This window comes from Eurypyga helias, unplaced genomic scaffold (genome assembly GCF_000690775.1).
Source record: "Eurypyga helias isolate BGI_N326 unplaced genomic scaffold, ASM69077v1 scaffold4840, whole genome shotgun sequence".
In the NCBI taxonomy this organism is placed as follows: Eukaryota; Metazoa; Chordata; class Aves; order Eurypygiformes; family Eurypygidae; genus Eurypyga; species Eurypyga helias.
Genome location: NW_010227537.1, coordinates 7,231 through 29,174, shown reverse-complemented (window position 1 = coordinate 29,174; position 21,944 = coordinate 7,231). Strand labels below are relative to the sequence as shown.

General features: G+C 38.9%; 1 protein-coding gene across 1 annotated transcript; it reads right to left on the bottom strand.

The window, feature by feature from the left end:
- Window positions 1–379: 379 nt before the first annotated feature.
- Window positions 380–21,647, bottom strand: LOC104513238 (E3 ubiquitin-protein ligase MIB1-like). The gene is made up of 9 exons (XM_010156526.1): window positions 21,519–21,647; window positions 21,049–21,135; window positions 18,079–18,240; window positions 12,260–12,441; window positions 10,799–10,991; window positions 8,598–8,676; window positions 6,933–7,046; window positions 5,715–5,815; window positions 380–682 (listed from the first exon to the last, which is right to left on the bottom strand). Exons 1-9 carry the CDS (start codon window positions 21,645–21,647, stop codon window positions 542–544), a joined length of 1,188 nt encoding a protein of 395 aa, XP_010154828.1. The 3' UTR covers window positions 380–541.
- Between the last annotated feature and the right edge of the window lie 297 nt (window positions 21,648–21,944).

Below are 21,944 nucleotides of genomic sequence, written 5' to 3'. Positions count from 1 at the left end.
TGAGGCCTGATCTTATGGGAATAGTATATTTATTACTACTGTGTATATACTTTGTATTGATTTTGCATTATTGTACATTTCAAGACAGAAATTGTGAATTGTAGCTGTCACAGGAAATGTCAACATTCTCCAGAAAAGTATAAACAAAAAACCCCTAAATACTTATATTTTATATTAACTGACAATATAAAAAACCCCTTATATCACTTGACACCTGATACACACATTAAAAAACCATGAACAAAAACAATATAAGATTGTCCCTTTAAACTGAAGACGACAGAAAGAATATGGAAAAAAAGACTGCTTTAAATTACCTTCAGGCTTAGTTGTTTCTTAAGAATAAAGCTAAAAGCTGACTGTTCAAATACTGTTCTTTTATTTGGTGAGTTCACAGTCTTCAAACAATTACCATGTAATGAACCTGTGCTACAGTATTAGAAATGTTTTCATCAGAACCTTTTACTGCCTTTCAAACTTATGGAGATTTAAATCAAAAAGTCCTTACGAGCTCATACGACAAAGACCCTGGTTCCACTACTTAATATAACAGGATCCTTCGTTCAATTGCCTTGCGGCATATAGGGCATTCACTCATTCGGTCTCCACAAAGCTGACACGTCCCATGGCCACAGAGAAAGATCATATTCTTCAGGCGGTCCAAACAGACAGGACACATAGTCTGTAAGAGATTTTGATAGGTTACATAATCAATGGCAGTAGTGATACAGTATCAAATATGCAACATATAAATTATTGAAATTTAACAACAAATATGCCATCTTAAGCACAGCAGATCATTGCCATAGCACAACCCAGCCACTAACCTGAAAATACTTTTTTTTTTTTTTATTAAATCCCATTGTTACTTCACAAGGACTTAACATATTTGGGCTGCTTCTACTCCATTGTGACAAAAAACTAGGTAACTTTTTTCCAAAGATGGTCCCTTTACAAGAGACAAACCAGTAGTAGGTTGACATCACATTTTCAGTATCATTACCCAAGTTTGCAACATTAACATACTCTTCAGCAACATTCTCCTTTCTGTCATGTAATCTGCCAGGGAAAAAACAACAAACCAATTTCTTCTCTGGCTACCTAGCCACTCATATACACCTACCTTTAAACACCAAGCACTGAACACATGCAGAAGCAATAAAAATGCTGCATAATCAATATCGTATGTAAAGGTTCAATACTGGCAATTCCAATCTTTGCTCATGGAAGTTATCTAGATTCTCAAGCAAAAGAACATCTCAAGTTTCAGATGAAGAACAATTTAATAAATCTGTGACCTTCAGTCATAACAGTAGCACAGCAAACTTTTAAAATCAGTTTTAATTGCTGAACATTAAAGTGACAGCCAATGCCCAAAAAAGATCTCCTGAAGTTCTTCAGCAGCAAAGTTCGTTTTGTACCAAGCCACTAAGGAACAGTGTCCTTCATTCTGTCACATGCAGAAATGGAAGTTTTGGTAAGGCATGTTCCTTCACCATAAACATATTGCAGCCATATTAGAATTTCATTTATAACAGTTTATCAAAGGTTAGTAAATTAATAGATGTTGTAACAGATGATAATTAAGACCATTCTGCAGTCCAACAAATCAAATCTAAGATGTCCTTAGATCTGAGACACTACTCATATCTAACACTTACAAATGTTGATCTCATGAAATACTGACAGGGCTTGTATTTCAAATGCAAATTCATTTTATCACCATCTTGCACCTATGACTTGTTTCCATACTCATCTCATGAGAGAGAATCCATAGCAGGAACCCTAGCCAGTGTAACCTTAAAGCATACTTTCCATGGAATCAATAGATTGCTTCCTAGGGTAGACAGCTTAGCTGAAGACCAAAAAATTCACCAGAGTGCTCAGACAAAGTTTAAATTGGCATGGAATCTGGCCAAACGCCTATTTTAATCTCCAGGATACCAGTATAATGGGCTAACAGGGATGGAAACCTTCCAGTTAAAAATAAATTGGCATAACATTTTAAGAAAATCTTTTCAACTCTCCCCAAAAACGCTGTCCTCCAGAGTCGTCAGAATTTCCACAGTACTGTAACAAAACACTCTCAAAGTAAACATGTGCAGGAGACCAACTGTCTGTCAGTCAGCCCTGCTAATTTTTCCATTCACACCAAGTCACCACCTTCACATCCCAATGGGACAACTGGAACATTCTTCCTCCAGTATCCTCCAGTCTTCAAATACCAATGGAAGAACCATTTCCAATGACCCTATAGCTGTCCTGTGACAAACGTCTATAACCTGACAGTACTGACATGTCCTTTGACAATGAACTGACAAAGCAAATGCAAATCTTATCTTTGGAGAAAAAAATTTTAGCCTTTATTCTACGGTTTTAGCTTAATTATTTGCTTTTGCGTCCAAACATAATGTCAGAACTAGTAAAGTTACAACGGTTAGTTCCTCTCCAAATGTCACACCATCATGTGCAAATGAAAACATGCATCAGAATAAAAAAACAAAACCCAGTGAAGAAGCATTACTTTTGATTATTTCATTCAGTGAAGCAGAAAAATCCTAATGTTTTCATTTTATACCCCTTATCTGCAGTCGTATGCAATATTAGCAAATTGCCCAATTTCTCCTGCTTAGCATGAGTGCAGAGTATTTAAAATACGTTAGCTGTTTAATTTCTTGATGATGCTATTTTAAGTTCCTTCATGCAGCAGAAGTCAGTGGCAGGGACAACTAAACTTCCTCTTTGCTATGCAATTCTATTCTGACAAGGATTTTCTCGATTAGTTCAACAGTTTCCCAGTGGGATAAAAGCCCAAACAACGCAGTTTTCAGCCAACTTTCAATGTGCATTCATTATTTAACCATCAGCTTGTATGTACTTCTACAGTAGAAAAAAGTTCACTGCATGCCTCATGCCCAGATTGTGCCACAGCAGCAGGACATAAGCAGTACCTGTTCCATCATTCTATTAGTTTGTTGGAATGCTCTGTGCGTGAAACCACCCACTCTTACCTGCAAGAAACACCTGACTCCCATCTTCTGAAGGAAAGCAAACGGTATAAAAAGGGACTATATACCTCTTCTATGTGACAATTACTTCTTTGGATAAAAGTAGTCTGAAAAAGTGCTCATCGTACTGGGTTCGCAATTCAAATCAATTTTTACGCCTAACAAGGTTTTTTAAACTGCTTCAAATATCAATTGCTCTTTACTAAAACCAGTTTTTCCAACAATATACAGGTGCACAGTGACAAAATAAATTTATTTTTAAGGAGAAAGTGATGTAAGTATGGTGAAGGAACATACATAAGATATTAGATGGATGGTGGTGATTATGTATGAAATGGAGTGAAGGTATTGCAATTACAGTCAAAAGGGTTCACATTCAGGGAATCCCTGAAGAATGGTGTGGTCATCAGATGTGGGAGATTCTGTTGACATCAGCATCACTTCTGCTTGGCACCAGAAATGGTTTTAAAAGCTTGCTGCGCTAACATATTAGATAATCATGGAAGGTATGAGTTGAAACATAGGATTATACCTGCTGAAAGAGAACAAATTAAGTACAAGAATATCAGTGTAAAATGAAGACTGACCTGTTAAAGCACAAATCCAAAGAATACACAATTATAGTGGAATGCTGTGCACCATTTCAAGCACAAATATAGAAGATGAGGTGACCAGCTTTAATCAAGTCCAACTTGCTACTCACTAGTATGGTACACAACTTGCCCAAGAATAAGCAGAAAAGCCACCAAGGAAAACATGAAAGAGGCTCAAGCCAAGATGCACACAAGAACCACCAGAACCACCTATTTCTAGACAGAGGCAATGAACAATATTTAGTTTGACACATTTCAAATAAATTATTGGACAAAAGGGCATTCTCAAAGCGTTCTGGTATTAGATCTTTCTTACTACTGCAAATATGAAAATCAGAAAATACAAGTAGAAAATTACACATACGAAGTAATCATTCTCCCTAAAACAGCATAAAACTTTATTAGAAAGCTTCTAGCTAGCAAATCCCAAAGGTAAGAGAAAACTGTTGTGATTAAAAGAGCACCCTACGAAAACTGAGAAAAACCCCAAGATCACATCTAATCAAGAAGAAAAACTGTAAAATGAAGTTTGCCTTTCACATCCCTATATATGAAAATATTAGCATACCCAAACAGAATTCTAATCTTTTACAAACTCCTAAAGGAACCAGAAAAGAAAAAATACATCTGAAGAAACAGATTACTTGTATTTAAGCATCAATTTGCAGGTTTTGCCTATATAATTTTAAATGCTAAAGGAGTAACCTTATTATTTTCATCCAATGTTAAAAAGTAAACCAGAAGGTAAACAGTAGATGCCAGAGGTATCTAGAAACTCCAGATGTTACTGTCAAGACAGACATGCATTTTTCAAACGACAATTTTTAATCTGTGTGTTCTTTGGCAGACAAAAACTACAAAGGAATCTGTTTTGAAATAGATGTTTGAATTTCTATTACTGGAGTGTTAGCCAAGTCTTCATATGACAGGAACAGCTCTTCACAGACCTGCCACGGAGGTTAAAACTTGACAGCATGCCAGCTCTCAAATTTAAAGCTTTTAGAGATACGGGCCCTAAAACCAACAACGTAAATACTTTAGTCTTAGCTTCCATGAACAGCTGAAAGCAACAACTACCAGGACTAGATGTGATGCTGTCATCACTCAAGTATTACTGACTGCTGTAAGCCTGCAAGAGGAAAAGGTGAGTAATGCACTAAACACTTTTGTTTTCTGTATCCACAAAAAGTTTTTTCCAATTATATTATACATAGGGAAGTCAAAAATCACATTATCAGAGTTTTGAGAGTAAGTTCATAAAATAGCCAGATACCCCAGGTCTTTTACTGCTGGAAAAAAGTCTCAAAATCAAGTTTTCCTTTTTTCAGTTAGAAAAGCAAGGGCACCATTTAGTAATTTAACACAGGAAAAGTTCCGCACATAGGCAACTATGTAAGCACTTCTAATGGAACTAAACTTGCAGACACAAATTTAAATAGATAACTGTCTACCTGAAACATTTATTTCTTAGTCTTCATTAGGTTTCTAAACTGCATCTAACTTAACCAGTGAATAATCAATACAATCTATACTCAACTTGTATACATTTCCCCCTGCAAACACTATGCCGAATTGCAAAAGACAAACCTTATCGTTCACATTCCAAACATTCAAATGACACGTACAGAACTTATAAAAGTTTTAATTTTGCAACACCACCATTTTTTTTAAGAGTACATAAACTACAGCCTTCATACTACAGGTAACTGCCCACCACTGTTCAAAGGCAGTTCATGAACAGACACGTAAAGATTCAGGTAGATACAGAATAGTAAAGAATATCTACTGTTATTACTGTTCCATGAAAACAGCTTCTGCTGTACCTAAACACTCAGGCCAGCTAAATAGGCAGAGAACATACTGGCTCACCAGAGCACCCTTCTCTTACTCACACCAACACAGAAGCTCTGATAGATGGATTTTTCAAACACAGCCACCTATTTTTTTTTTTAAGCCTGTACATAGATGTATGAGCCACACCATGCACAAAAATATTGGTTATTTTTGAAGAACTGAAGCACTTCAACATGTCACTTTGTTGTAATTAACAGAACGTGCATTGGCTTTTTCTATTATTTTAGTGGTCCATAAAATTTTTCTCCAGCACTTTTACCTGTTCTTTGATGTCTTGTAACTGTTGCTGCAGCTTCTGTACATCTGCATTGACATTGGTGTTGTCTTTGTCCTTCTGCAAAACGGGAATGTTTCCACTTGCTGTAATTTAGAGGAAATAAAGATAAGATATTATTCATTAATTTAATGAAATAGGACTAATTATTTCCAGTGTACTAAGTACAATTTTCCAACTGTCTGAAACAATGTTAGCCAAACATACTTGATAAACTAATTAAATTCACTATATCATCACTGCAACTGAACTCCTAAAGAACTTATCTGAGTTTAGTGGCAATGCTTCCTTAACAAATATTTCCTTAATAATGATTTTCAAAATGCCTGTAGCCCCTTAATGAACTTCTTAGCATTCATATTTGTCAGTGAGGCTCCCACAGTAAATCTTTTTGCACTTGTAAAAAATAAAGCCAAATCCTTTCACTGAAACGATATTTTCATCTACACAGCCAATTCCATTTGGTGTTCAAACTGTACAAGTGTCTTGGAAGAAGTCTGTTCAAAATCTGAACAAGCTCAGATTAACATTCCTGTATTTGACTGATCTAGGAAGCAATGTTATTATAAGAAACAGAAAAATAGAGAAGTATTTCAAGTAACAAATTTTTAAATTTTCTGGGATTAAAAACCTGATTTTAAGGTTTACTCATTTTTAGGAAAAGTATGACACACAAACTCAATTCAAACGCTGCATACCACACATACAAAGACTAAATAGGAACAATGCATAGAAACTATTCTGAAAAGTCAGAAAGCATTTAAAAAGTAGTCAAAGCAGCAGATGTAAAACTGAACAATCTGCCATGAAAGCTGCTTGTACCTGGATGCAAACTGTTTGCCGTTCCTTTATCAGTCAGAGTTCCAGAAGCAAAAAAACCCCAAATTTATTCGCTCATCTGCACAATTACAGACAATCTTCAGCTTTTGCTTCATGGAACATTAAGTGGCCAAGAAGTCATATATGTTTCAGCTTCTACTCTGGATGCTGGAAGCAATCCATTAGTGTAATGACCGGTGTTACCATTGCATCTGCTGCTACCAGTGTAGAAAATCATGCAAAGACCTAATGGATACCCAGCTTAACACTCTTTTTACCAAACTTTGCTTTAAAAAGGAGAGGAAAGACTCAAGTCATCTGAAAGAATGAGAACAAGAAGTTGGTGAAGGAATGGGAAAGAATACGGGTTTTGGTGTCACTCACAAATATCATCAGTGGTATCTTCTGTACCTTTCCCTCCACAGCACATTATGAAAGGCACTCTTCGCTCAACCACTGCCCGACACTGTACACATTTCTTCATCAAGCTTGCACAATCTGAGGACAGAGAAATAAATCCACTCTGAATACTGCTATTTCCTCTCTCTTCTGTCCTATCCATGAGACTGTTTATTCACTGTAATTATACAGCAACGCCACAAGACACGTTTATAATACAAATAGCTACTAGTGTTCCTTTTCACATAATTTTCTGCAAACCACACCTATAAACATGTCTTGTTTGGGATTCAAAGTAAACCTGTTGTGTTTATTTTAACGTTTCAAGCAATCAGGTGATTCTTCCTACAAATGTATGCCTATTCCACAAGAATTACAGACATTAAGAAAGTAAAATCACACATATTTAGGACCAGAACTTCCACGAATGTCTCGACTACCTGCTCCTCCCTTTAGAAGAAAGGATCTCACTTACTGTCCTCATATTCCAAGGGCAAACAGGTGTGGCTCCTTAGCCTTAAAAGAGTAAACCTGTATCATTTGATGTAATCTTAGAAAGGAGGCTGTGATTCTTCTACAAAAGGCAAATGACGTCTCAGGAATGCTGAAGGTGTACTCTGAATCAATAGAGTGGGTCCCATAAACTACACAAATTTGAAGACTCTCATTCTGCTTGAACAAGATGTCCAGAATAATTTGCAAAGACATCATCTACATCTGGTAAACCTTTTGCTGTCCCTGTCACAGCTTAGACCTGGTGCTGTGTATTTCACTGCTGAAATCCTTCATCACAGCAACCAATCTTTTCACTGTCCTCTTCCTGGGAAATCAATCAAAACCAACTTCTCTCATCATCTTTCAGCTGCAGACAGTGAAAGAGGCCAGATCAGTGTGACTGTAAAATGAGTGATTCAGTACCAAGTCTCTCAGCCAGAAAAGAGGAAGAAACCGGATTTCTTTAGCAAGACCAAGTAAGCAGTTACTTTTGGGAATGATTACCTTCCCTCTCATGCAGATCCTCAGCAACAAGGACTGCTCTTTGCAAATGACCCTTCAAAACAGCCCTGAAATGTCTGGTGACAAGGCGATGGCTGCATTCTCATCCACAGATTCTCAAAACTTGTCAAAATACCTGAAAATCCCCTACGTCTTTTTTTGCTACGTGGGAAAAATCAGAGTGGATCATAACTGGCACTCTTTGCAACAATATATGATGTGTCTTTTAGGGAGAAATACAGCTCTTGTGCAAATCTGTGGATTCGTAATGAAGCATATTAGGTATTTATTTACAATATTTTTTTAAAACACCATTTGAACACCTGAATGCCTCCTCAAAAGCTGCAATAAAGCAATAAAATTAATTTTAATTACTTCAGAAGTTTTAATGATATACAGCAGTGAGCAAGACCAGTCACAATTAAATAATTCAGATGGAAAAGCACTTCCTTTCTGGATTTGTTTTACATCTCCAGTTTGTCCTCCAGTTATTTTATTACCACCACCTCAAATGATTTCAAAATTCTATCACATCAGACCATCAAGTAAATTGGACCTGAAGTCAGATTATTACTGAATTTTAAATAATCTGATTTAAAGTGTTCTGTTTCAAGATTACTTCAAAAAGACAAACTTACTGTTAAGTTTACTTACTCTCACATGCACACATATGACCACAAGGCTGGAAAAGCACTGCTGCCTTTTTGTCCGAACATACTACGCATTCTTCAATCTGTAAAGAACAATAAACACACATAAGAACAGTTTATCTCCTACTCTCTACGGTGATTTGCTTTTACACTCTCTTTGGCAAGGCATGTGGGCTTTAAGACAACTTCAAGAAGTGTTATTTTAACTAGTTCATTACCTCAAAAACGCAATTTAAGTTATCACAGACTTCTACGAATAGACATTTGCTGGCAGTATTTACATGTTCAGTACCCTCACAGGCACAGAGAAGCAGCTAAGACAGTACATGTCCTCTTTCTTGATTCTTTTCTCCTTCTTTGTTCCACACATATACTTAAATCAGGGCTGTTCAGCCTGGAGAAGAGAAGGCTCCAAGGTGACCTTATTGCAGCCTTCCACTGCTTAAAGGGGACTTATAAGAAAGATGGGGACAGACTTCTTAGCAGGGCTTGCTGCAATAGCACAAGGGGTAATGGTTTTAAACTAAAGAAAGGTATATAGACTACATATAAGGAAGAAATTTTTTATGCTGAGCGTGATGAAACACTGGAACAGGTTGCCTAGAGAGGTGGTAGATGCCCCATCCCTGGAAACATCCAAGGTCAGGTGGATGGGGCTCTGAGCAACCTGATCAAGTTGAAGGTGCGTCTGCTCACTGCAGGGGGGTTGGACTAGAGTGTAACTTTAAAAGGTCACTTCCAACTCAAACTATTCTGTGATTCCATGAAATTCACTTAAGAGACTTTTATAGTGATGTTTTAATAGTCTGGGTTAGGGTTTCTCAAGCCCTTTAATGTGATGAACTGTATACACAGTGTGACTACAGACATCACGTACCACTCCACTCATACTGGCCTGGACCACCTCTTCCAGTTCATAGAAATGTTGTCCAGGTTCATGCGTTCCTTAGCCCTGCAGATATTACCATAAGCTTTTCTATAGAAGAATATAAGAGAAATATTGAACAGATATTCCACTCTCTCAATCTAATTTAGCAAATAAAATCACAGGAAGGTGATCCAAAAACATTAGCTTTCACTTGGGAAAGCTGATTTCCATAGATCAGCTTATTTAGATGGATGAATGGAAGTAGAATCCTGCCTTACTTGCTACTCTGAATCACCCAGCAGCAGAACCCTTTTACTAACTATAAAGAAAGCATAGAGAAAAAGCTCACACTATGTTAACATTTGACCTTTGAAAATATGCACCGCAAAATAGTAGAATAAGGTATAAGAAATAAGAAAGTCAATAGTAAAACCAGTGCAAATCCATATTTACAATTTCTATATTTACTCTCAGGTAGAAGGGGAAAAAAAGTCATACCACAGAGGTGGACTAGTCAAATGTCTTTGGAAAAAGATAAAAAGGACAGAGTGAGTTTTCTACAAAACATAAAACCTGTGTGTGGAACATGAGTGGCTTTTGTGTGTTTGTTTGTTTAATTAAAACCAGACAAAAAGCAACAGGGGGACAAGACTTGGTGATTGCGAGGAATAACTCAGAAGAGCAAAGGGGATACACCCATATAGTGACAAATACTTGGGAGTGACCATATGAGAAACCTGAGGACATTACTTGGATTAGGTCTCCAAAATACAGCACAACTGGTTGATACTCTGAAGGAGAAAGACAGCATAATGAAACTCATGATTCCAAAGAAAGAGAACAGGAAAGCTGAAAGTAATTATGTTCAAAACCAAGCACATATTTACTAACTCAGTTTACAGGCAAATCATCTTTCCAAGCAGTCCTAAGGAACAGAAGAACTCAGAAGAACTGGGTATTACTGAAGGAAATGATACTTCAGGAAAAGCAGCAACTGATCTTAACATGGAAAAAAAAAAAAATACCCACAGGGGAGTGGGTGGGGAGGCTATTTAAATAAAGTATCCTCAGGTGACTATGAGGAACTCTGATAACCTGAACAACAAAGACATTGCAAGGTGGGAAGAGAATGAGGACCAGATAGGCCATGAGTACAGGCAAACAGAAAAGAGTAGCATACAATGTTGGGACAAGATATTACAACGCAAAATTAATTCCACCCAGTGAGACACCTGAAAGGCAAAATACCATTTAAAACACACCACATTTCTCCTTCCTCTCTTTTTTATTTTTCCATTAAAAAACACAGAGAACCAACAAACTTTGGAAGCTTTTACCTTTGTCCTAGACTGAACTTGTTCTTTACAGATGAGGCATTTTTTCACCCGTGGTGAGCACAGAGAACATGTGGCGATGTGTCCACATGGGCCAAACAGAGTATCTCTCTTCATGTCTGAACACACCATACATTCTTCTAAAGTTTCAGAATCATTGTTGATCATAGATGGACTTCGGGAACCAACCTGACCGCTACAAAAGAAACCTTGCAGTCAAACTTACTTTTAAGAATTTAAAAAAAAAGAAAATAATGCTGGACATCAATTGGCTAATTATCTATATGCTCCTACGCATTCAGGCACCAGTGTATCGCCATGAAGCAATCCAAACTGCATTTTCCCCAAACGTACAGCTGACACTAGAGTGCGAGGTCTCGCTTGCACTCACAGGTAAGGCATCGTACAGGAAGAGGCCACGTGAGTTAGAGTAGCATCTCATGAACGTGATGCTTCTCTTCCCTCCCATCTAACAGTTTACTTACTATTAATAGAGACAGAGCCTGGAGATTCAGAACTGCACATCTGAACCTTGAATCTACTCCCCGTCCCTGGAGAGGGGGCAGGCTTGTGAGAGGCCAGAACTCCCGCGGTGAATTCCCCATGGATCCTCGTCCCGGGGGCGCTCACCCAGCAGGGGGAGCGCGTGCTGAACAGACCCGCTCCTTCCTACCCCCTTGCCAGCCTACGGGAAGGAAGAGGAGCCACAGGGACCGGCCCGGGACAGACAGACTGAAGAAAAATAAGCACCTTATGCACCACGGTATCGTCAAGAAAACCAGTCTCTCTCACTGCAAGTACATTTTTGATTTGCGTAGAGGAATGATGGATGAGAAACATGAAAGCCAATGGTGGGAACACAACAGGACAAGCAGTGAGCTGAAACTTCTCACACTGGTAACATGACATTTCACTGAAATTAATTCCTAGGGAAGTGCTTCTGAGACATCAGGCCTGCCCATTCTTCTCTTTTTACAGAAGCATATAATCGTTCAGGTTGACGGGTACACCAGAGGTCACTGCTCAAAGCAGGGGCAACCGTGAATTCACACCAGCTCATACTGGGCTTTGCCCATTCCGGTCTTCAAAACTTGCATGGGCAGGGATTTCCACAATCTCCCCGAGCAACCTTTCCCAAAGCTTAGTTATTCTTTCAGCGATTCCCCTCCGCCAACACTTTTCGTGAGATGGTTGAAGTTCTACCAATCTCCACCTGCACACTGCCACCTTCTCATTCTCCTCCCTCCCATGCTGACACAGATGAAAGTCCTGTAAGACTTGTAGAAGTTTCAACTAAGGTGTTTGTAAATAGCATTCCGTGTATCATCAAATATAAAGAATTGAAAGTCATAAAAAAGCTTGCATGTTTTAACACTATTGCTAACAAAGGCACGTTTTCAAATACCTAAGTTAATCTATAGGAAGCAGAGATTTGGAAACCACGTATCTTACAAATATACCAACCTGACTTTTTCTTTGTGACATTTAGCCAATGCTTTGCAGAGACTAGGATCAGGGCAGAGATCGAGAGGAGACTGACCCTTCTTATTACGAATGCTGAGGTCAGCTCCGTTGGCTGCCAGGAAGCAGGCAATAGACGCTGCACTCTTCTTCTCTGCTCCCTGAGTGCCAAGTCCCATTATTAACTGAAAGAAAGCAAACACGTAAGCAACTTGAGAAACTCAATGAAGTTAGGAACAGGCTGGCTAAAGGAAAACCACTTGACATGCGCACATGCACACACACACGTACAAATCTGTAAGCCCAAGGAAGCATCTCTAGAACCAGAAATCAAAGCAATCATATGGTTTTTTAATTTTGAGTCATCTATGCTCAACTTTATTTTAACAAACAAAAATTCACCAAGGAATAGTGCACTTATTGCAGCACTCAATCTCCTTCACACCTATACTTGCTTGTGAAGTGGCTGTCCTTCCATAAGCACCGTAAAGGGCAAAGCCCCAGTGAGTATATTCAGAATACACTCAAAGTATACTCACATTGCTGAGTTCAGACAAGACGCTACCCACCACCACACTTGGACCTAAAACACGGTCGGGCAGAGAAATGAATGCACACTTACTTGTAGTCTGAGTAAAGCATCTGCCCAAGACAGACTTGATTTCAGTTGCTTTCTCAGGCTGGAGGGATGTAAACTCAGATACCTGTCGTCCTCCTGCCCTAATCATGTAATGCTCCTTTGCCTTTTTACAACTATTTCTGTATTCCCGTACTTATTATGCACAATTCACAGGGCCAGCTAGAAAAATGAAGAGAGAGGGCTCATGACCAGAGCCCAGCAAGGAGAGAATTCACCTACTCTAGAGCATTCTGGGCCTACTCCCAACATACTTTTATATTAAAGCATGATCATATGAAATGCCTAAGTACAATGCAGACTACATATATCATGAAACTGCTGGCAACTCTAAGAATCCTTCAGCAAACTAAAATAGACTATATTCAAAGGAACTGGTATGGCATGGGTGGGACAGCTCCAATTCAAGGAATTTTAAGTGCTAAATCCCAGAATTATAAAGGCTTTGACACTAGGATAGAGGCAGGATAGAATGTACCTCTTTCCCACTAATTGGTTTAATTACCCAATTTGACTGATGTACACCTTTCTATGCCACTTTCAGTTTGCTCAGTCTATCTCTGCAGCTTGTCTTCTAAAAGATGGATGTCAAGCATTGCCCCTAAAAATTAAGTAATTTTGGCTGGATTAACAACCACTTTGTATTTTAAGAACCAGATGTGCTATTTTAGACATGACAGCATACAGGAATGCATTTAAAATATGAGGCACCTGCCACTGCAGCCCTAGAGGTTGCGTATCTTGAAGTCTGAGCTACAAAGAAAAGTTTTCAAAATCTCTCAAGTGATTTCCCCCATCCTGAGAGGTGTCTTGTGAGGAATAAGGCTTGGTTTGGGTCCATGTCTTGCAGCATGCGAACTATGTATCAGAAGCCTTGATAAGTGTAAGATTCTCCTATGATGGAAGGCTGCGAGAATTGGGCTTGTTCAGCCTGGAGAAGAGAAGGCTCCGGGGAGACCTTATTGCACCTTCCAGTACCTGAAGGGGCTACAAGGAAGCTGGGGGGGACTTTTTACAAGGGCCTGTAGTGACAGGAAAAGGGGGAACAGGGACAAATTGAAAGTGGGGAGGGTCAGATTAGATATCAGGAAGAAGTTCTTCCCGGAGAGGGTGGTGAGGCACTGGAACAGGTTGCCCAGAGAAGCTGTGGATGCCCCATCCCTGGAAGTGTTCAAGGCCAGGGTAGATGAGGCTTTGAGCAATCTGGTCTAGTGGAAGGCGTCCCTGCCCATGGCAGGGGGGTTGGAACTGGATGGGCTTTAAGGTCCCTTCCAACCCCAACCATTCTGTGATTCTATGATTATCCTTCTCATTATACAGTCACCCAGTTTCTTAGGGAAGCAATTATTTTAAACATCAGCCTATATGGTTTGTTTTTCTTTTTCCCTATTTAGGAGTTCTTACATCAATAAATATTATTGAGGTGCTACAAGACTCTTCAAGGTTACTTCATAGGTTCACAGATACTCCTGCCTTCTCTCCTATGATCAAGGAAGAACAGTACAGCTTGAAACACTTCATACCAGGAAATCCAGTAAGTTATGGAGAGAAATTGCTTTGTGGTGTTCAGACCACAAAACGTTTTTGTTTATAAATTCAGACCATTTCTCTGCAGCTCAATTACAGCACTGGCAAAAGTGAAGCCCAGATTTTATCTAGCTTCTGCCGGAGTACCTTGGGCCATGTCAGTAATCCAGCCAAGGTAGCAATACATCCAGTAAAAGCTCATTTGCTCCAAGGTTGGTAGAGTAGGCATGCCTACACTGAACAATCTGCTGTAGTCCTTTCTTACTTGCTGGGACAAGCGTTCTCTTACCATCCACACCTGTACCTCACAAGCTCTGAGCTGTTCCTGAACAGACCAGGTATTGTGTCTCCAAGCAGAAAAATCAAACACAGCTAACAGGATAGTTGGCTTCACTCAGTGTGGATATGCACTATGCCAACACCGGCTCCTCCACCCGGAACAGTCATCAACATTATTCTAGAAAATCTCGAATCCTAAAATAACTCTGCATGTTGTACGCTTCGAAAACGCTGGGACAACACTGCAGCCCATGACAGTTCTTTGGCAGTCTGCAATGTTTCAGGCACACAGAAGAAAAAAAAAAAAAACCCAAACCAAAATAAAAGAAACCACCATGAACAAAAAAACCCCAACCCATGCACAAAAATAGATGTTATGTCTTAGCGTGTAGTGTGGCTGCAGCCAGGCTCGCCTGGAGGGTGCTAGCCCTAAGATTCATCAACACCAGCCAGTCCCAGCCAATTCACCTGCGGGAGGGCAGCCTTGGTGTAACCCACACTGTGCTGGGTTTAGTCTGTAAATATCACCTAAGTAACTGTAACTACTGAGCCGTCTTCAAAGCTGTAAACTCATAGGTTACATTACTGTTTCTTTAGCTTCAGTCAGGATTTAGGTGGTGGCACAATTTTGAATCTTAGAAGTGTTTTAAGGGTCTGAAAGATACAGATATTAAAATAAATTACATTAGATGAGCTCGGGGAACAATACATTTGTTTAGAATAACAACTACCCTGGGCAAAGGTGAATCTGTAATAAAGCAACTGAAATGACTTTTTTGTGGTGGTGGAGACTGTACTTTGGAAAATTTCTCCTCCTCCCAGCTGTACAATCATTGCAATGTGCTAGGCGAAAAACTTCTAAATTGAAGAAATGGGGTTCACAGTTCATAGTGCTTGGGCACAGAAACATTTTTCAGACTGATACCTAAAATGTGCAGGGCCTTGTGTACTATTAAGATTGTTCACTACATGTATTTTAAATAGTCTATCAAAAAAACAATGGAAGAAACATTAAAAAAAAAATCTTTTGTTATTACAACAGCTTAATGTTGACATACAGAAGGAACTACTAAAAATCATTCCACGTAATTCCACTTAGGAAATAAAGCACACAATATCAGTAAAAAGTGTGTTTCATATCTTAAACTATGCTCAAAACGTTACAAATAGTAGAATTTCAATAAAGTATCCTTCCAAACAATGTTTTATAAAATACAAAAACCATCTAAAATCCTGCAATTGAGATTTTTGTTCTTTTTCAGTTTATTTGACGTTTTCCCCAGTCTTTAAAGGAATTAAAATTAATTAAAAAAAAAAAAGGATTCCACTGATTTCAGTCATCACAGTCACAGAAAGCAAGCTTTACTGTTTCCCAGACTAAATTATTAATCCTATTTATCCCCTATTATCCATCAGCAGTAACTGCAGTTCTGCACAAGACGAATTACGAATATGTCCTTGGATGGCTTTACAGGTCCAGATGCCCGCACATATGTTAGCAGCCTAGATTCTGGGGGTTTTCTGACATACAGTTTTGGGCCAAAAGTGGCTTACTATTAAAAATGATTCCTGGAAAAAGAGCCTACATTATAGCATTTTCCCATTATGTGAATAAAGGTAGAAAGGTAGATATACTGTTCTCATTTACTATTTCCGACAAAGCAACATTTTCAACGTAGTTTGATATGATCATCTTTAAGAGTTTTCAGGTATATTTCAGCCAGGCTTGACTCCATTCTGACTTTCACATTTCAGCCACGTCTTACATTGCCACCACAGAGAATTAAAATAAGCAAGTTTCCATCTCTTCTCTAAGGGCACGTATAGGCAAAAATTTCCTCTGCAGCTAAACAACGTGCAAATAAGTGACCAATAGTTTGATCAAGGGAACATAGGAGGTACTGGTCAATTATGATAATTCTTTTTTTTAAGCACTAGAATAATTTTATGTGATCAGAGATACAATCACACAGGGATTTCATTTGTTTGTTGTGGTGTCTTCCTCCTGCCTTTTTAAAAATTTTATTTTAATAGAAATAGACCAGAAGTGTATTTATTTTAAAACTAAGGATACAGGTCAAATGAAACCAGAAAAAAAAAAACCAACAACTTACTCTCTGAAACAAAATCCCCCAAAACTAAAATCTAAAAGGGCAGTAAAAAAAAAAAAATCCCACTTGTGTTAAACAACTCAAAACAGCTTCTCTAGTTTCGCTGCGGATGCCACTAATAAGATGAGCAACACAGAAACCTATTTATGAAATGCAAGATCAGAGAAAAAGTATTTATCTCCCCTTCATCCGTTTCACAATTAAATACGTGCACACAAATTATTCTGACCACCTCTCAGAGAGTCCATTTCAGATCATGGAAACAACTGAGCTGCAATTGCTTTCTTCCTCTCACTTAAAAGGACACAAGAATTTCCTCACATATGCCAGTCTTATTTTAAATCTTTTCAAAGCTTACTCCAGTGTATTTCAGTGAGTTCATTAAGTAACCAACTTGAAAAACATTTGTACAGTGGAATTACTGTATAAAGGCTTTTTAATAAAGTTGGTGGGGTGGGTTATTTTTGAATGAAATACAAAACTTATCACCCACAGATAGATTAGAAAACAATATTATGACACTGGTAGCTAATGATTCAGTGAATCTGACCAACTGTTATGTTGTGCACCTTTAAATATTACAAAGAAAAAATTGTTGCTTGGTTTTCTCCACCCCAATCACTCCAGAATTTTATTTCTCCTTTGCCTTTTAGCAAAACTATAAACTTCATCTTTGCATATGGTGTTCATGAAGGTTTTTGGATGTGGTTATTTCTCTTTTCAATAAAACATTTTGATCTTCATTACCTGGACTTTCTTTGACTATTTCCTTACTACAGCACAGTGTCTGAAATGAACTGTCAGAAAGGTACATACTAATAAAGACACGACACAAAGTTGGCGCATGCCTTGTTCTAAGAGAAGAAGTTTTCAGATGGTTATAGAAGCAGCTAAACAGTTATAAGCTACGAAGACATGCAAGTGTGGAATCACAGGAAGCATAATTTTAGTCTTATTCTGTACTGTAATACTGCTTATTTCTCTTTCCCAAAAACCTACTTTTGTTTTATGGCAGCCATAAGTGTTCACTATGCAAGACAGGTTTGCAGAAATATTTTGAACTAAACCCACGCTTTTCTCATACAAAGACAATGACTACATGTGAAAAGCCACATATAACAATATAATTTCTGCCTACACTGCAGTAATGCAGCATGTCTACATAACTGCCAAAGAGCAGTTCAACAGTACAGAACTAGACAAACTAGACAAATAAAGAGACAAATTTACAGGGAAAAAAAAATAATAAATAAATGCATTTTATTTACTGTGTTCTTTGATGGCTCCCAAGCAGTATCTACCTTGCCCACATCTTGCATGTCTTGGAGTTGGCGGAGCTGTGACAGGGTGTGGTGTCTCAGGGCTTCATGCAGGGGAGTATCCCCATCTTTATCCTGAATATCCAGCTTAGCACCTGCACGGACTAAGAGCTGAAAAGAGAGATAACACAGTTTAAAACTCAAAAAACCTTTTTATTCCTTTTAAAACTCATTTCAGTGAAACTATGGTTTAGGGTGCTCTAGGGGGTCCAAAAGGATTGTTCTTTTATCTTGCTACAATTCACAGTTGGGTTTATTTACATTTATTTTCCATACTTGGAGGTTGGAGCTCAGCCTTCAACTGAAACATTTCTCTTTCAAATATCAAGCTTGTTTTCAGCAGAAGCCTAATGCTTGCCTGTACGCTGAGGGAGCACTACAAGAGATGCTGTTTCAGAGTATTCTTTCTACTGTCCAAAACCTTTACATTTGAGAAGACAGCCTACAAACAATGTAACACATTACTGCAATATATCAGAGACAGAACAAGTGGGCAATAGTACATGACCTCAAAAATCACTACTTCCACACCATGCTAAACTTTACAGCCTAACTTATAGTGTCCTCCCATTAGCAAAGTAGTTAAGCACGTACTTCGGGTTATCCTTATTCAGCAGAAGGCATGAAAACCACTGACACCATTACATACTATCTCAGAACACTTTGGAAAGTAATAAACTAAGACTCGTCTTTAAGGCTAATTTTAGACACAGGTTCCAGGTCACATGACACAAAAGCAAGCATAAGGCTGCACAGGCCCTCCTATTCATACTGCCATTACCTTCCTGTATTTCGGTGTACTGGAACTTTCTTAAATATGCTGTTAAACAAAACAAATAACACATGCTGACAAATAACAATTGCCCCTAAAAAATTAAACCCTGTCATTGTCACTATTCAGAAACCTGTAGATAGCAGCTGAGGTTTTAACTTTAGTTTTGAGCTTCTGCTACTCTTCAGAAGTTGGATTATCAGCAGCGACAAAACGCATAGCCTACAAACAGGAATGCATGAAGTGGGATCTCCCTCTTCAGAACCCGCATGCTCACAAGGAGCTCAGCCTCTTGGAACCAAAGAATCTCAGACTCCAGAAAAGGCTAAAAGGAATTTAGCTTAAAACGAATCCAGAACTTAGTTTTCCAGGAAATACCTGCCTACAATTGACTGCAGCTCACTATTTTCCCCAACCTTTTCTTCCACAAGTGAAACCAAGAAAACCAGCTAATAGTTTCAACAGTCTCCTGCCCCAACTTCTTACACTCTCTAAATAGACTTACTCTGGCCCAATTTTTCTTTGTCATATTCCTATCTTGTGTCTGCCACTAGCTACTGACTGCTTAAGAATTTATGCTGGAAGAAAATCTGTAAGAGATGTCTTTTCAAAGCAACTTGGAATCCTTGGCTAGCATGGAAATTCAAAGCCTTTGCAGAGGTTAAAAAAAACCCCAAAATTTTTAAGAACCCCAAACCCAAACCCTCCGCCTTTTGTCACAGCAGCAGGGCTTTTAAAAGAACCCTGCTACCTTTGACCACTATTCCACAGATGCCTGAGGGTACAAGCCCAGCCCTGGAAGGTGCCCAATAGGAATTACTTTTGAAATACAGGGCCAACATGTTCTGTGCATGGCTGCATGAGTTATTTTAGGACTTCTCAAAGTTAATCCAACTCTGACGTACAGATACTCTACAAGGTTGTTCACTTAAACATTCTTGGATATAAGCACGTCAGTCCAACACACATACTAGTTCTTCTACATGCCTACCCTCCTGCTAATTTGCTGTGTTAGTATTGTATTCCCAGGTATGGCACTAGTTCCAGAAGGACATAACAGATCACCAAATAGAGCTGCCAAATAGTTTGCAGGATGCAAGTGACACTGACTCTAGGAAACCATTCTTTTGGTAGCAAGCAGTTCCAGATATAGGGCCATATCACATGTTTCACTGTAATGGGATCACATCCACCAAGCCTTGGACATGGAGAAACCTTACAGCAAAGCAACGCTCAACAGAACCACAGATACAGGTCTGTGTAGGGGGACAATTCTGTGTAGGCCTGGGTAAGATACAGTTTGTAATCTAACACGACTCTCTACCATGACACAGAGGGCCAAGGCCAGGTTGATGTATTCACTCAGAGGGAACACCTACAGCAGTGAGTGCTCTCTGTGAGCCCCCACAGCCCACTCTAGCAATCCAAACGCTAAGTCCCTGGTCTTGTATGGACAGTGCACACAGGCCACAGCGGGCAAGCTGTGCCAGGCTCCCATTTCCTGCGCCCTTTACAAAGTTCTATTAAATGGAACTATTAACTTTTGCAACCACGTGAGTAAAAACAACAGAAATAGCATTACTTTCACTGGTAAGCTACTTTTGTTACTTCTTATAGCTCTGCTAAGCTAAGAACAGGGAAAGTTACACTCTCAGAGCGACTGAAAAGTAGTTAAACTTGTAAAAAGAAGTTTCACTTAGCTACAGTTTGAAAAAGCTATGGGTAAGAATAGTTCCTCAAAGCAAGAGGCATCAAAAATGCTATTTGAAGGTCCCATTAGAGGACATGACTCAGACAAGTAACAGAGAAACTCCCACTAGAGGGCCATGAGACTCAGACAAGAGGAAAACATTCTCCCTTACTCAACAAGGAGCGATGCTGGAACTGGCCACCCCACAGAGGAAACCATATTGGACATGTACAAAAACTTGGCATTCCTGAAGCGTCCTTCATACTGCCGACTGACCTTCTGCGAAAGCTGGCATGTTTCTGAACCCATCAAAATTGATCGTGCAAACATTCAATGCCTACGACATGTTGTTAAACTGTTTTTTTAAATGTTCATTAATTACCCACATCTTAACAGCTACAACCAGCTCGAGTCAAGTACCATTAACCATCTGGCTTATCACAACCAAGACGCTTACCCTAACAATTTGTGTGTGCTGTCGTTCAACGGCAAGGTGCAGCGCAGTTTGCTGGTTAACATTCTGGATATCCAGGTTAGCATTGCCCTGAAAGATATTCAAAGCATTACAGTGTTATCATCCCAGCAATTCGTCTACGGGCAAGGCGGTCAATTAGGACACTGAGTAAGACCCTGAATATGATTCCTAGTTTGGAGATGTGAGAGCAGAAGTTATTAAATGCTTTAAATATTCACTCTACAGGTGTTGATCTGTTGAATCAAATTAGGCATCATTTTTTTCAGCCCCCCTGTACCATTTGGCCACTGCAGTGATCTCAAAAGCAAGTCTGACCTTTAGAGTTCACCACATGCCCTTCCCTGCTCCTTCGCTTCCGCATTGCGATCGCAGGCAACAAGCGGCACACTATTTTCACATCAGATGGTTAACTGAAGCGTGACATTTGAATCCTCCTGAGGAAAGAGCCCTACCTGATGCACCAAAAGTTCAGCAACTTCCACATGATTATTCAGAGCTGCCAGATGCAAGGCAGTGTAACCATCATCTTTTTTCTCATCAACAATCCATGGCCGTGGTAACTTGGACAACAACACACGCATTGCACTGAAATAAATAAGCAGAGATGGCATAAATGCACATATAAAGTATTTGCTGAATGGCAACAGAACAACAGTAAAACAATATTCATTCACAGAACTACAAAATAGTAGTAGCTAAAATAATATTTCTTTTCCAAAAAGAGAAAGTGGGTGAAAAACTATGCTGACAGTTCCAAAGCATCATAATTTCATGTTCAGTTTCTTCTAAAGTATACAAACCAACCATACAATACCCAAAACAGAGTGTGGGAATCAGATTTTTTCAGAGAAAATGTTATCTAGCAGTAAAAATGACCT